Source organism: Seriola aureovittata, chromosome 5, assembly GCF_021018895.1.
Source record: "Seriola aureovittata isolate HTS-2021-v1 ecotype China chromosome 5, ASM2101889v1, whole genome shotgun sequence".
Lineage (NCBI taxonomy): Eukaryota > Metazoa > Chordata > Actinopteri > Carangiformes > Carangidae > Seriola > Seriola aureovittata.
Genome location: NC_079368.1, coordinates 4,769,707 through 4,784,507, shown reverse-complemented (window position 1 = coordinate 4,784,507; position 14,801 = coordinate 4,769,707). Strand labels below are relative to the sequence as shown.

Sequence of the window (14,801 nt, the reverse complement as noted above, 5' to 3'; positions counted from 1 at the left end):
GTATCTGCGTGTGTATGTGTGTGTGTGTGTGTGTGTGTGTGTGTGTGTATGTGTGTGTTTGTGTGTGTGTGTGTGTGTGTGTGTGTGTGTGTGTGTGTGTTGGTTTTCTGACAGAAAAAACGGAGAACGTGGAAAAATAAGAAGAGCAATGCACTCCACCAATACCCTTCAGGTCACACACCATCACTTAACATTACAGTCATCAATATAACTTTCTTTTACAGTAATGATTCAAATGAAATCTCTTATTCAGTACGTCGATCCTTACCTTTTAGAAGTTATATCCAGATCTTTGCAGTTAAGTTTTCCGAATCCACATCCAGAGCAGGTCAAAGTCAAGCAACATGTCTCTTTTTTTTTCTTTTAGGCATCTGCCATCTTGTCTGTGGTCTGACAAGATGACAGTTGCCTAAGTCAAACAACTACCACACCTACCTGCTGTGAGACTTTACTAATTTGATTTGCAAAACTAATTTACTAATCCAATAACAGAAGCTATATCATGACAGTCATTAAATGACGGTCATAATGTGTATTTTTCCTTTTCCACAAATGACAGAAAATGTTCTTTGTTTCTCGAGCAGCTACAGGTCTCAGAAAGTTAAGAAAAAACTTCAATAGTGAAGGAAAACTCTGAGATGTCTCAGCAGCTGTGCCCCGATCCACTGTGTCGCTGCCAGGTTGTTTGTCAGGTATATGGAGACAGACATTCTAAAGTGGCTTTGATAGTTATAATGATTAGAACTTAGAATGACGTCATAATGAGGATTCCACACACACACACACTGAATACTCTCTACTGAATACTACACAATGTACTTAAGGTAACAATACACAGACATTTATGAATGTGCAGTGGTTTCAGGGAACTGTTTACTTTCCACAGTATGCACAACTTGCACAATTAATAGTCAGTTACGGTTTTTGTTTTTCATCCCCTGTCAAATAAAAGTACAACTACTCTACGCACTCTATGACCTGTCTGTCGTAGTCGGACCCCCCAACCCCACCCCCACCCTTCTTCAGCTAAAATATAATCCAGAAGATCTTATTATTGTAGCTGTACTGTAATATGCCAATATCCAGTCTCAAACAGTATATCTCACTCAGCTACACTGACTGTGATTATGTGAAACAGTCAGACGGTATCTGTCTCCCTTTAGAGACCAACCTGGGCTCGACATGTTGATGGAGACCAGAACAGCTGAAACAAGAAGGTTGTGACCGCTGATTGTCAGAAAGGCCAGAAAGTTAATGTTTTAATGTATCTTAATTTGTGACTGGCCACATGAAGCTTCCAGTGACCACAACCAACAAAGGAATCTGTTTCTGTCCCCTGTGGCCTCTAGAAGCAAATACATTTCATGGCTGAGTTTTGGTTCAGTGTAGGAACTTATGTTCATGACTAATAGGAGCTGCTAGCAGTGCTTTGACGTTCATGATTTGTGTTACCCTCCATTTTTGCTATAATTAGCTTAATTCCTGGTATGGTCTTTACAGTCAAAGCATATTTTTATTTTTTCATTTTTTAATAGTATTTAATATGCTTGCTTCATGAATGTAGCAGTGAAATGCATAAATCAACATAAAATGTACATTTCGTTTCAGTTCATTCATGAAGACATGAATCATTGATTAACTGAATCCCTGAACTAGTCAAAGACGTGGACAGCAGTTCAGAGGGCTTGGACCAGGCCGCTCAGACGGTCAAACAGAAGTAAACGCTGAACCAGTCACCCAATTCTATTTCATTTTTTTACAAAATTGTCATTCCTTCAAACCTAAACAACTGTGTTTTGAAATCATTACACCATAGTTAACACATTCCACACCTGTCCTGGGAGACTCTGTATACTCTTACCATCTACAATTCATTTTACACCAAGAAAATGAGAAGTGTGTTTCTGTTTCCATCAAAACTGTCTTTTTCACGATGTTCCATCTTTTAATTCAGCAACGTGCATTGATTCTGTGCTAATTTGGTAGCCTGATCATTTTTAAGGCTCTCTTAATTAATTAAATTTAATATTAGAAGATGCCTCACTTGTATAGGGGATCCACCGTCTGACTGTTGCCAGCAGGTGCTCCTCCTCCATGGGGGGGTCCATTAAAAGTCCTTTACTCCAGCATGAGGTCACTCTAACGATAACGCTTTCTCTGTGTTTTCCTTCAGTCGTATCTGATAGTTGGTTTCACAGCAGAAGTTTTCCAAGTGAGCAGATATCCAAGAGTTCAGCAGACAGGTTTTCGTGTCAAGTCCAGGTGCAAATGATAAATTTCAATTATTAGAATCACCTGTCTCCATGACACCGACGCGAGCCCATGTGCACATGTGCGTGAGCATGAGAGATCTGATTTGCAGTAATTCAAATTCCTGGATTTCTTTGTGATCAGTAATCGGAATCTTTCATTTGTCTGTTTTTTTTTCTTTTTGTGTTTGAGACACATTCAAGACTCCGTATTCAAAAAAGAAGAAAAAAAACTGATGTGCATCTGACTGACGACATGACTTACCATTACTATCACAATTGTGTTGAGTGTCACGGTCATCAAAAGAAGTTTTTAGTAGGTAGCTGAAAAGAGTCTATTGTCTGATATGATAATGCTATATGGAGTGGAATTGAGAGTAAATACCATCTGGCCCTGCATGAGGGACTGGAACTTTATAAGTGCAAATCAGGTGTAAATTCACTCCTGAATTACTGAGCCTGGGATAAGCATGGGCTATGATAACCAACACCACATATACCCTACAGAGACACAGAATCAATGCCCCTCTCCTCATCAGAGACTTCAATGATGTTAATGACCCCCATGTAACTATGCTATTATTAGAGACATACTATTTGGAAAGTAAGCTTTGATAGCTCTATGGATTTAGATAGCAGGATGTAATGGCCAGGGGCCAATAGATTTTTCACTAAATGTAACCTGTTAACAAAACTTAAGCACTAAAAAGACCTTGCTCTGTTTTCATATTTCTCCGGAGGTAACCGGTTCCAAGTAGAGCTGCTGACAGTGAGCTCTGTGGGTTATCCAGACAAACAGGGACACTTTTTGGAAAGCAATGTTCAATTTAATGAGCACCACAAACCAAATGTATTTCTCCTCCATTGCACTGGTGAGTGAGCAGAAATTCCAGAGACAGGTATCTCCAAATGTGGGACACATAAGTCCAAAACTAAATCCTTAAAACAAAAACCTGAAATTGAAAACACTGTTCTGACTATCCTGAGCAGTCACACTGGAACTGAACCATATGTTTTTGTAATTTCCCACCATAGTGTGAAGGTGACACATTACCACATCTGAATGGTTCCAGTCATCCTGCATTTACATTTATCAAAATTCCTTCATTAAATGTCCATGCCTACCTGTTGACTGCACTGTCTTCATGTGGTTTCCATTACCTCAAGATTAGATTTGCCAACAGCAGAGACTGACAGTTCTGGTTATTAAAATACTGGCTATTATCCTGACCTATTATACTGACTATTAACAGAACTGCACTTCATTTTGCAGTGTGCCATAACTACACATGGGTTCAGATTAATTTTCAAGGATTTCAAGCACTGTCTTCAAGTCTCTTTGATCGATCAATATAGTATAATGTCTGTCTGGCTGAATGGTTACATTAAACTCATTACACAATATACCTGATGAATGGAACATTTTTACTCTGCTCTGAATATCTGTCTGAAGTTAAAACATTGGCCACCAGGGGTCATTCTGGTATCATTGCTACAACTGCAGATTAAAAGCAATTATATAGAAGTATTAGAATTTACTATTCACAGTTACAGGCCAAAACTTGCTTTCTTCTCTGCTTCTAAAGTTTGTCTCTAACATATTTGTTCCATGTGGATTATGGCTGTGAATTAGTGGTTTGGCTAATTGTTTGAATCAACCCAAAGTTTGTGCACAGAGTGTTAGTTTTGACTGGTCATATGACAAATGAGCAGTTTAAGACATGAATCTGTTTTCTATTCACATCTTACATGTTATTGGCGTATCAAAGCCTCACAGATCAGGGGGCCCTATTATCTGTGTTTTTGAGAATAATATGAACAAATAAATCATAAGATTGTATGAGGAAAAAGAAACTGCAATAAATCTCGAATCAGTCAACAACTCGAAGATCAAGAAAACACATTTTAATGATGCAGGCAGCTTTGAGAACATTTCATTTTTAACAGCAGAAATTTTATGTTACAATTCATCAGTTTATTCTTTCCCATTTCAGCTAGTACATATTTACCAAATTCGGCATGTGTTCTGTGTTCTCCTCAGTCTTCGTCCGAAATCCGCCTTCGTTTAAGCCACCAGATGGCAATTTTCTGTTCCTATGAGTCTTGCTGTCAAATGTGAACCAGTATGTACAAGCAAATAGTACAACATTAGCAGCCTAATGATGTTTGGTTAAAAATATTAGTAATTCATAGTTTTCTAATTTTAACAAAACTTTATGAGTGAGTTTTTACGGGGAGGGTAGTGGTACTGGCTCTACTCCATTCAATGGACATTCAATCCATGCGTGAACGAGTGTGTCCTGCCGCTATGGGCTGGACAGGGATATGACTCAAAAAAGTTATAAAAAAGAGAAGAAGCAGCTGAGCAATCAACAGTACCATATCGATTGAAGACACTAATGCATTCTCCCATAAATATCTCTAAACACAGAAATATCACAGAATGAGCAGTTCAGGCGAGATGCTCGAGTCCCGGAGTTTGGATCTCCTCTTCTCCTGGACGTTTTATCCGTGTCCACTTCATGTCTCTCTGTCCCAATATCTTATTTTCTTTTCATTAGCAGAGGAGCTACTGTCCTCGTATGCTATCCAACAATGGCATAGATTATAAGTCCGAAAACGATGAGTGCAGCTACCACTCCAACGACCGTGAACAGAATTTTCATCCTCTTGTTCTCCCATCTTTTCTTTTGCTTCACCTGGTTGGAGGTCTTTTCAAAAGTTTTACTCTGGGGGAAATAAAACACAATGAAGATGTTACATTACATTGTTGTGTAACTAACCTGCTTTTACATGTCTGATAATCTTGAACATATGCCAAGATAGGACAGCATAAAACCAGAGCAGCCATGCTAACTTCTATGACACTTCCAAAGCATACTTAGAAAACTAATTAAGAAATGCCATTTTCTACATCCATACACCAGTAGCTCTTCTGTAAATAACTGAATAAATAACAGACTGAATTTCAGAGGCAATTTAAGAGTTTTCATGTTTGTATAAGAGGAACTATATTTAGAGTACAATTCTCAGATGTTCCCCTACTTTGCCTTTGTTTAAGCAACTATATTCAATATTCTTTATATTAAAAATGGATCACAAGTACTTAAGTCTGTCTGCGGGTCAACAAGCAGGTCAGATCATTTTCACATCGACCCATCGGCCTGTGCTTCACTGTTCTTTTAGCCCTCTGAGAACTAAAAAAAGCAAACAGCCAGATGAATGTTTTTGTTGCATAACCACTACAGGATACAGTTTGGGGGAACACAGATCAAATAAAGTAGGAAAACAGTTCTCAAACTGGCGTTTAGCATGCAAAGAAGTTTGAGACGATTTGACAGCATGTTCAACTTAAAGTTGCACTTATCAATTTCACGTAACACAATGGATGAAATGGCTGCATGTGATGTGAAATGGGCTGCTCGTAATGAATTATCACCCAACTCTGCAGTTCCTTTTGCCTCTATGGAGCATTTTAGCATCTTTAAGGTCATTGTTTTGGTTTCATGGTCCACAGATTTCCTTTCTGGGTCAGTTTCACCACTCGTGGCAGGCAGCTCTAAAAACCCACTGCACATTACCTGCCCAGCCACAAATGGCAGACTGTGCAACAAGGGTAATGAATATTAGACTTACATTCATCAGTTGCACAAAACACGTTTCCAAATGAAGGTAATGTTTCTGCTGGATGTGTATATAAGCAACTGCTTGCTAACAAGTTTGCCATTTCCAGTTAATGCAGGTTTAATGCTGCATTTTTTGGCCACGTGGGGGCAGCACAGAAAGTTATAAACACAAGCTTAACACATTACCACTGCACAAACTTTTTATAAATTGTTTTTATTAGTAGTATTAATTAATTATTAATTATTAGTAAACACTAAACATCTAGTACACACAACATTTGCATTCATTCACAGTCATTATTCTGGCCACCTGGCCAGTGTAAGTTTGTCTGTCTGTCATTTGGGCAGGTAGCGTACAGTGGGTTTATTAGGCCTTTTCTCCTGTAAACAGCTGCCAGCTGCTGGTGGAAAACCACTCAAGTGAGACCGAATGGAAACAGTAAAATGTGTGCAACACCAAATCAATGAAGTGAAAGATGCTAAAGGGAACTGCAGGGTCTGGTGATAATTCTCTGTGGGTCTCGCTTAATACTTGTATGAGTGAGTGTAAGTTCCTGCTTCCCTTGTTTGCCTGTTCCAAACCCATGTTATGTGAAAGTGTATCCAAGCTCTCTTGAACTTAAATTTGTTGTTTTAGAGAACTGCTCAGCCGTGTGATGTAACACAGGCCAGCAGGGGCAATGTGGGAATGATGTGACCCGGTTTTCGACCCCTGGACGGACATTTGTCTCGTGGCATGTCCTGGACTCACTGTCATACCCAGGGAGACCAGCTCACTTCATTCATCTTAGGAAACAATAGGAAATACCTTTCTAAAAATAGCACCATAAAACACAATCAGGATGTAAATTGTACATTTGTTTTCCTCTACAGCTCCACCTAATGTGTATTTATAGACATCAATATGACATTTCCTAGTTTCATTCCCTAGACGCCTGTGGAAATGGAGTGTTTGTGCTATTTGCTCCAGTCATTCACCTTATCCATACAACACAGAGACTTCCACTCAGTTAAAATACTGTAGTGTGACGCTAACTTTTCCCACTTGAACAGCTAACCTGAACTCTCCATGCATACCGTTGCCAGCAGCTTATCAGCCCTATTCTCCAGTTCGCCCAGTTTGCCAGATCTTTCTTCAGCCTTGTTCAGGTTGTCCAGCATGATGACCCTCACCTCCTCCACCTCCTCCTGGGTCTGCTGCAGGCGGCTCTTCCCGTTCTCCTGTCCAATAAACACATGGTTACAGAGTGAGATAAATGTAGCCACTCGGCACTTTTCACTTTTAAATTTATGTCCTCACATTGTCTGGACACTCCTAAGTTGAAAGACAGATGCATAATGGTAATTTCTTAGAGTAAACAACCGGTGTCAGCTATGTGTTTATGAGAGAGAATCCCAGGCACGCAGGAAGTGATGCGTTTAATGTTATGGGATAAACAGAGGAAGTTAGTTAACAAGGGCAGTTAGCATGGCCATTCATTGCCATCATGAAAGTCAAACATGGAGAGTGCAGCCTAGAAATACCTAGCAATGAGCATTCACCACTTAAAACTGAGACAATATTGAAATATCAGCAACTCATGGATGCCAAAATACAAGGATTTGGTCAATATTAATTTGAATGCACTTATTTAACACATTTAATACAATTAAATATGATGTAGCTTCCATATTTCAGGTGTCCTGGGCTTTTACTTTCATAAAACTGAAGTTGTTTCAAACTTTTCCAGTGGGAATCCAACACCAAGGTCTTTACTGCAGATTTTAGAAGTTTTCTCTGCACAAAAAGATGTAAAGACATGTCATTAAAAAATGGTTAACATTAATTAAAGTGACAAAACACTAACAGCCTAACCAGTTTGTGAATGCAAAGACATGTTTTGATGTTCAAAGAGGCATTCGACCAATTTTCATGCATAAATGTCTTTTGACTGGTCATAGGGGGTGAAATAGTTGTTGTATTGTCTTCTGTGGCTCTGTCAAGTCTGAGAAAACAACCCCTGATGATGTAATCAGGTTGTCTTGGAGATTAACAGAAGGCCTGCGTTACAAACTGGGGTCATGCAATTTAATAGATGGTCAGTTGTATTTACCCAGCATGAAAAGAGGCTACTGGTTGCATTATGGGAAACGTAGCGTTTTTGGAGCTCGATCCATATTATGGACTGACATAGGATATCTCAGGCTTTGATTTTTGTTTAATCTGTCTATTGCAAGGCCCTATAGGTCTTCTGTACTTTCCCATAGAGAGCTTTATTGTATTATTATATCTGTATTTCCCTCATGTTGTTTTGTTTGCAAAATGTTTAATAAGGAAGTATAATGAAAGTTTTACAGCTTGTTGTGTAAACAGGCTGCCACATCCAAAGTCCTGATACAGATAAGACTGGTCAGTAGTCTTGCAGTTTATTTTAGAACAAGTCATACTGCAGTGGCGTGGTTTTCAAGTAGATTAAAGCGAAAGTACATTATTTTGTAACTGTTGAATCATGTGACAGAACAACAAACCTGATAGTAATGAAACATGAAAACAATAAAATGAAGAAGGACAGGTTTCCCTATATCATGAATTTAACATCCCTCCAGCTGTTAACAGTAACCTCTATGTCTGCTGTGAGGACAAAGCTGCACATATGGGCCAGGACAACAGTAAATAAGGACAACAGCAACAGCCTGTATCACTACAGATTGATAAGAACCCTGGTGAAAGATATTTAGAGGGTAGTTTGACCTCAGAGTAATTAATATCCTGAGAGGTTTCTCCTTCATCTTTGCCCTCAGAGCCAAGAGAGGAAGCCAGCATCTCAGAAGTTAACAGGAACAGGAGACAGACAGATAGAAGAAAAACCAGCATAGCATCTTGATTTGGTTCATAACTCACTGTCATTTCCTGTAAAGACTTTCATAACCAACTTCCTGTGTGTACGACTTCACAGCGGGCTAAGCCTGTTTATTATGGACGACTGGTCAAAAGTGATTCACGGATACCCTGAAAGCCCAGTTATCTCATTCTGAGCATACCAAATAGTAGCTGAACAATAGTCTGTGTTTAAAATTCAGCCGGCTATGTCTTAACACTGCTGCCCCTTCCAGATCCCCTCCTTCCTTCCTTCCTTCCTTCCCTCACTCCCTCCATCCTGTCTGCATTAATGTACCTGGCATTATCCAGGGAAACCACACCTACATGGTATTATAGCACATTGATTAAAGTGTAGTAAGGTACTTCATCCCATCTGAACGGCTAAAACACGTGCTGTTTGTCACCTACAGTTCATTCATACTTAAGTAGAGCATACATGAAGGTTAAAGGGATATGACCCTTGCTGTTCTTGATTCTTAATTCATAACTGATGAAGTGGCTTCATTGTGAAAAGCTAAGAAACACAAGATTGGATCCAGAAGAGACAGTCCTTTATATTTACATTAATTTTATTGTCTTAATCCATCACTTTACACCAAGTCCTTCTCTTTCATTTTGATCTCACAGTGATTTGACTATATTTAAGTTTCAAAAACAAACAAAAACTAACTCCTTGGGGCATTTTGTCCTGACAAAAAAGTATTTTGTATCTCACTTAAATGCCTATCTTCATTTAAAATAGACGACGTTCCAGTTGACAGCAGCTCTCGTGTCCCATTTCTCTGCTATTACCTTATAGGACTTTGTCCACAGATTACAGTCATGGCTTCCCTGAACCGCTCTGCAATCACTCTCGTCTTGTTTTCTCTCTCTTCTTATCCAAGCTGTGCAATGTCCTAAAGCTATTTAGCTCAGGTCAGGAGACCGATCTACTCACCATGTCGGCCGTGTCTCTTGCTGTGTTTGTGTCGAAGCTGTCACCGGATCCACTGCATTTAAAGTGCGACTCCAGTCAACTTTAGAAACAGGAAGCGCAGCATACCAGCTCTCTCGCTTTTAAAGCTCGACACAAGCCCGTGCAGCGCTCTGCTGCTCTCCGTCCTCTGCTGCAGGGTGAACCCCCGCTCTGTCTCGCTTTCACTTCAGCCGAGCGGCGGTTCACTTTCCTCCTCTCTGGCTTGTGACTGTGCTTTCATGGTATTCCCGGAAAATGTTACTATTACGAGAGGCGATCACGTGACAAATGTTAAAATCCGTCTGATCTAATGCTGAATCGATTATATCCGGACTTCCCGGATTTCATGACTCGTTGACAGTGTTGGAAAGTAACTAAGTACATGTACTCAAGTACTTGACTTTTGTACAGTTTAAGGCCTTTGTATTTTACTCAAATATTTCAGTTTTATACTTTATACTTCTACTCGACCACATGTCAGAGGAAACGACCAGTTGTACCTTCGCTGCACTACAGATATTATGATAACAGGTAGACTAGTTACTTTTTTGAGATCAAGACTTGACAAAGGAAAAGCTTGTGAAATACAATACATTGTGAAAGATTGAACCAACTCCTTGAAAATTCACAGTCTGGCCCCCTAACGTGTAATTAATCATCTGATGGCCCCTCAGATTTGTCCTGTGAGCTTTTAGGTTGGCTGCCACAGCACTAAACTAAATAAGTGTATAGAAACTAGGTAAACTAGCTCCATTTCAGCCAGACACAGCATTAAAATGCTGTTTCCTTTTGGATTCATTAATAACAATCTAATAATGACATATATGTTAATATAGCACTAATTGTGACTGTCTCTCTGTAGAGCAAGTACAAGTACTGATAATACTTTACATGCATGATGCCTCACATTTCCCCCAGTTTACCACAGTCCATGAAGGCTGCGGAAAGTACCTGAACTTTACATTATTGTAATACTGTGCTTAAGTTCAGTTTTCAGATACTTTATATACCTCCACTCCCCTACATTTCAGAGGGAAACATTTCACTTTTTCACTCCGCTACATATATTTGACATCTATAGTTTCATTAAGATTTTATAAAACTTCAATATATTTTTCCGGTTGCATACTTTTCTCAAGTAAAATAGTGAATGCAGGATTTTACTTGAATAATTGTAATTTTCTTTTAGTACTACTTGACTACTATCTGAGTATTTCTTCCACCACTGCTTATTCAACTGTCTGTGCAAATCTAACAAAAATGTATGTGGAAAATGACAGAGAAAGTCAGAATTTTCTTCTTTTTTTTTATTTACATTTTCCTGTATTTTCTTCTATTTTGTATGTACATTGTCCTGTCAATTGTCAGTGTCCATGAAATAGCTCAACAAAACCTGAAATATGAAAAAAAATATAGGTTGTTTAGTAGTGATGTGTTTAAATTTGCAAACTTTGTCTGATTTTTCCAGAATTATATAATGAATGTTTCTTTCAGTGATTTGTGATTTTGCTGTAGACACTGAGGGTCTGTAGATCTGGTTGTGAAAGTTTCTAGAGTTGGTATATATATGAGTTGGTTTCATATAGTCTATATAATGGGGTAAGAACAATCACTAAATAAGTTATTATAATGCTTGCTGTACGTTATACTACTAGTATTTTATTGTCTTAGCTTTTAATACACTTAATGGAGTAAAAGCAAAATGAAGCTATTTCTCATATCGCCTGGTGTCACCTGGAGAGTATGAACACTGTGTCAGTATCTGTTGCTAATCATTACATGCTGTGATATAAATAGGAATTTACCTGACATGCAAATTCCTTTTTTAACTTGGAGTTGATGTTGAAATTAGCAGCAGCACTTGAATGCAGCACTCTTACTCCACACTGTGTTTTCCTTATCTCTGTCGTGCAACAGGGAAACTATAAAAAGTGCACAACAGATAGACCACATGTTCAGTGAGAGTTTGGCAGTAGCCAGCTCTTTACAGTTCAAGTCATGATCTGTCATCTAGTCTGTTTCTAGCAGGCCTTTGCTAACTTACTGTAGAACATTGCATGCTGTGTGGCCACTGAAGGCTGTTGCCCGCTTAATAGGCTGTGCACAATTTTAAGAAGGTGACAGCTGGTCCACCCTTGTGAGAAATGTAGTATAATATTCATACAATATCCCCAAAGGGACCCAGTGTGTCTGTCGTACTCAATAGTAAACTGACTGCCCTTAATTGTTCTTATTTCCTGTCATATAATTTTTTAATATGTTGTTTTTATAGTTTTATAATATCATTTGTTATGTTACTTGTTTTTCCGTGAGAAAAAAACAGCAGAACCCTTGTCCTGCTGTCCTTTGGGATAGTTACACACACAGTCTCTGCTGTGACGTGTGTTGGGTCACATGGTGACCAAAGCCTCTCTGTGAGTTTTCTGAAGGTGGACCGCTGCAGAACAGTTGGTCATCAGTTACTAAAAGCAACTGCGCCGCACTGAAGACTACACAGTCTTTTTAATAAGAGCTGCTGTGTGTGTCCCCACCACCCTTATCAGAAGGGGCTGACAGGCAGACAACACAACTCTATTGTGGCTCAACTGCGTCACTCATATGAGCAATCAAAATTCTTTCCCGTAGTCTTCAGTTCAGTCACTGTGAATTAATATGCCAAACAAAACAGCTTCAGACAGACCTCATCATCGCCTCTGTTTATGGAAAGTGTCCAAACATAATTGAGAGATTGACACATAAACAGTTGCTGCATTAAAGGATGAAAAAAGAGGATGTTAACAAATGGAGGATCTAGATAAAAGAGGTCGTCAGAGGTTTGAAAGAAAAGAAATATCAGAAAGAGGAAGTAGGGTAATTCATGAATTTCATCCTTAACTCAAACACAAAGAAAATCACCTTGTTTATTTGGTTTTTGAAAGATCAAAAACCACAGAGCTTCATTTAGTTGGTTGAATGAAAACACTGGCGTAGATAAACCATTGTTGAAGCCGATAAGCTTAAATTGGATTAAACTCTCAATTTATATCCGTAAACTCACATTGCTCACCTTTGAAAGGTTCTGCACCCATGTATTATTTTACAGAAAATGTTGTGAAATATTGCTTAAAGGTTTCATTTCACACCCTTTAAAGCAAGGGGATTCTGGGCAGTGAGTACAGTAAGAAAAGACCACAATAGGGAAATGAAACTAAATACAGAAACGGAACAGATTACATGTAAATGCATTGGTAGGGAACATGTGAAATTAATTTCTCATGGCCTTTATATAGTTGGAATTGTTTGTTTAGTTATTTTAATGTAGAAAAAAATAATGTGGAAAATCTCAACCTTAAAGAAATATAATAGAATATTTTTAGAATCTTTTTGGCCATATTTTTCACTAAGGGTATTGAGGATATTTTAACATAAATAGGTCGATAGATAGATAGATAGATAGATAGATAGATAGATAGATAGATAGATAGATAGATAGATAGATAGATAGATAGATAGATAGATAGATAGATAGTTAGATAGGTCGATAGATAGATAGATAGATAGATAGATAGATAGATAGATAGATAGATAGATAGATAGATAGATAGATAGATAGATAGATAGATAGGTAGCTGAGGTGTTGTATAGCCTGATGTCAGTGGGAACAAAGGATCTCCTGACCCTCTCTGTTCTGCAGCGCAGTGAAATGAGACGTTTGCTGCAGCTGTAGCTGCTTCTCTGTCCTGGCCACCACTGACTGATAAAACATGTGAAGCGTTTCACTGCAGACGTCATTGGACCTGAGCTTCCTGAGGAAAAAGAGCCGGTCCTTCCCCTTCAGGTAGATGGCATCTGTGTTCAGGGACCAGTCCAGTTTACTGTACAGGTGTGTGCACCACCTCAATGTCCGTCCCTCACTCAGAATTGTATTTAAAGTCGGCCGTATACAGGGTGAACAGTAATGGAGCTAGAACAGTCCCCTGTGGAGCTCCAGTGATGCTCATCAAGGTCCCTGAGACACAGTTAACCAGCCTGACGTACTGTGGTCGTCTTATTAGGTAATCCACAATCCAGAACGTGAAGCAGGGATCCACCCCCATCCCTTCCAGCTTGTCTTTGAGAATGGGGGGTTGGATGGTGTTAAATGCACCTGAAAAATCAAAGAACATAATCCTCATGTAACCACCTGGTTCAACCAAGTAACTGTAGGGGGTCTAGTGCATGTTCAACATGTGACCGGTCTGTAGTCATTTATCTCAGCCGGTCGTCCTACTTTAGGTACCGGAACACGACATGATGTTTTCCACAGGACCGGGAACCTCCCTGTTTTGAAGGCTTAAGATCCTCTGGAGTGGCTCAGAACAGTCCTTTAACAGCCTCTGACACACACCATCCAGGCCTGTTGCTTTTCCAGGAGGTAGCGTCTTGAGCTCCACCCTCACCTCCTCCGCTGTAAAGGACAGGAGACTTGACCCCAGTGAGGAGGGAGTTGCAGCTGCAGTGTCAGGTTGTGGAGGAGATGCTGTAGGAGAAGCTGTAGCTGAAGCAGTGGACATTGTTGACATTGTTTGCAGCATTTGGAAGAAGTGGTGAAATTTAACATAAACAATAAAGACTGTAGAGAAAGTGAGCTGCTGCATGTGACTCAAACAGCCAGAGTCCAACCTTCTGTCAACACTCTCAAACCACGAGTAAATACAACTGATAGCCTTCTAATCCTGTAACTCTATTTACCATATGACACATGTCAGTCTATTTCTGTGGCATGTTATCAGTTTACATTATAGTTACACTACTCTATGTGGCCAACTCACAACATCTACTACCACTATTACTCATACTATTACTGCAATAATGTTAGTATAGCTTAATACTATAGTACAGGATATAATAATATAACATGCTCTAGAATGTTATATGGTGTTGTACATTATGATATAGCCGTGTAGTATAGTATTTTATTATAATAAACAACATTTTTACCATACTATATGATAATAGTGTAGTATAGAATAATATGTTATAGAATAGTAAAAGATAGTATAGGTTTGTATAATATAGTCTAGTATACTCTATGGTAGTTTAGTGAAGTATAGTGTAGTTATATACAAGTAGTAGTGTAGTGTATGGTCCAC

The 14,801-nt window shown here is 39.0% G+C and overlaps 1 protein-coding gene across 1 annotated transcript; it reads right to left on the bottom strand.

Annotated features, from left to right (window-relative positions):
- Positions 1 to 4,139: 4,139 nt before the first annotated feature.
- vamp5 (vesicle-associated membrane protein 5) lies at positions 4,140 to 9,939 on the bottom strand. The gene is made up of 3 exons (XM_056375261.1): positions 9,673 to 9,939; positions 6,953 to 7,096; positions 4,140 to 4,978 (listed from the first exon to the last, which is right to left on the bottom strand). The coding sequence occupies exons 1-3, from the start codon at positions 9,673 to 9,675 to the stop codon at positions 4,835 to 4,837; spliced, it is 291 nt and encodes a 96-aa protein (XP_056231236.1). The 5' UTR covers positions 9,676 to 9,939; the 3' UTR covers positions 4,140 to 4,834.
- Between the last annotated feature and the right edge of the window lie 4,862 nt (positions 9,940 to 14,801).

Bases quoted from the DNA above. Each gene is read 5' to 3' on its own strand.
- vamp5 (XM_056375261.1), bottom strand. The intron at 4,979-6,952 runs GTATGCATGGAG...TATTTCCCCCAG, and splicing joins CTGATAAGCTGCTGGCAACG to AGTAAAACTTTTGAAAAGAC.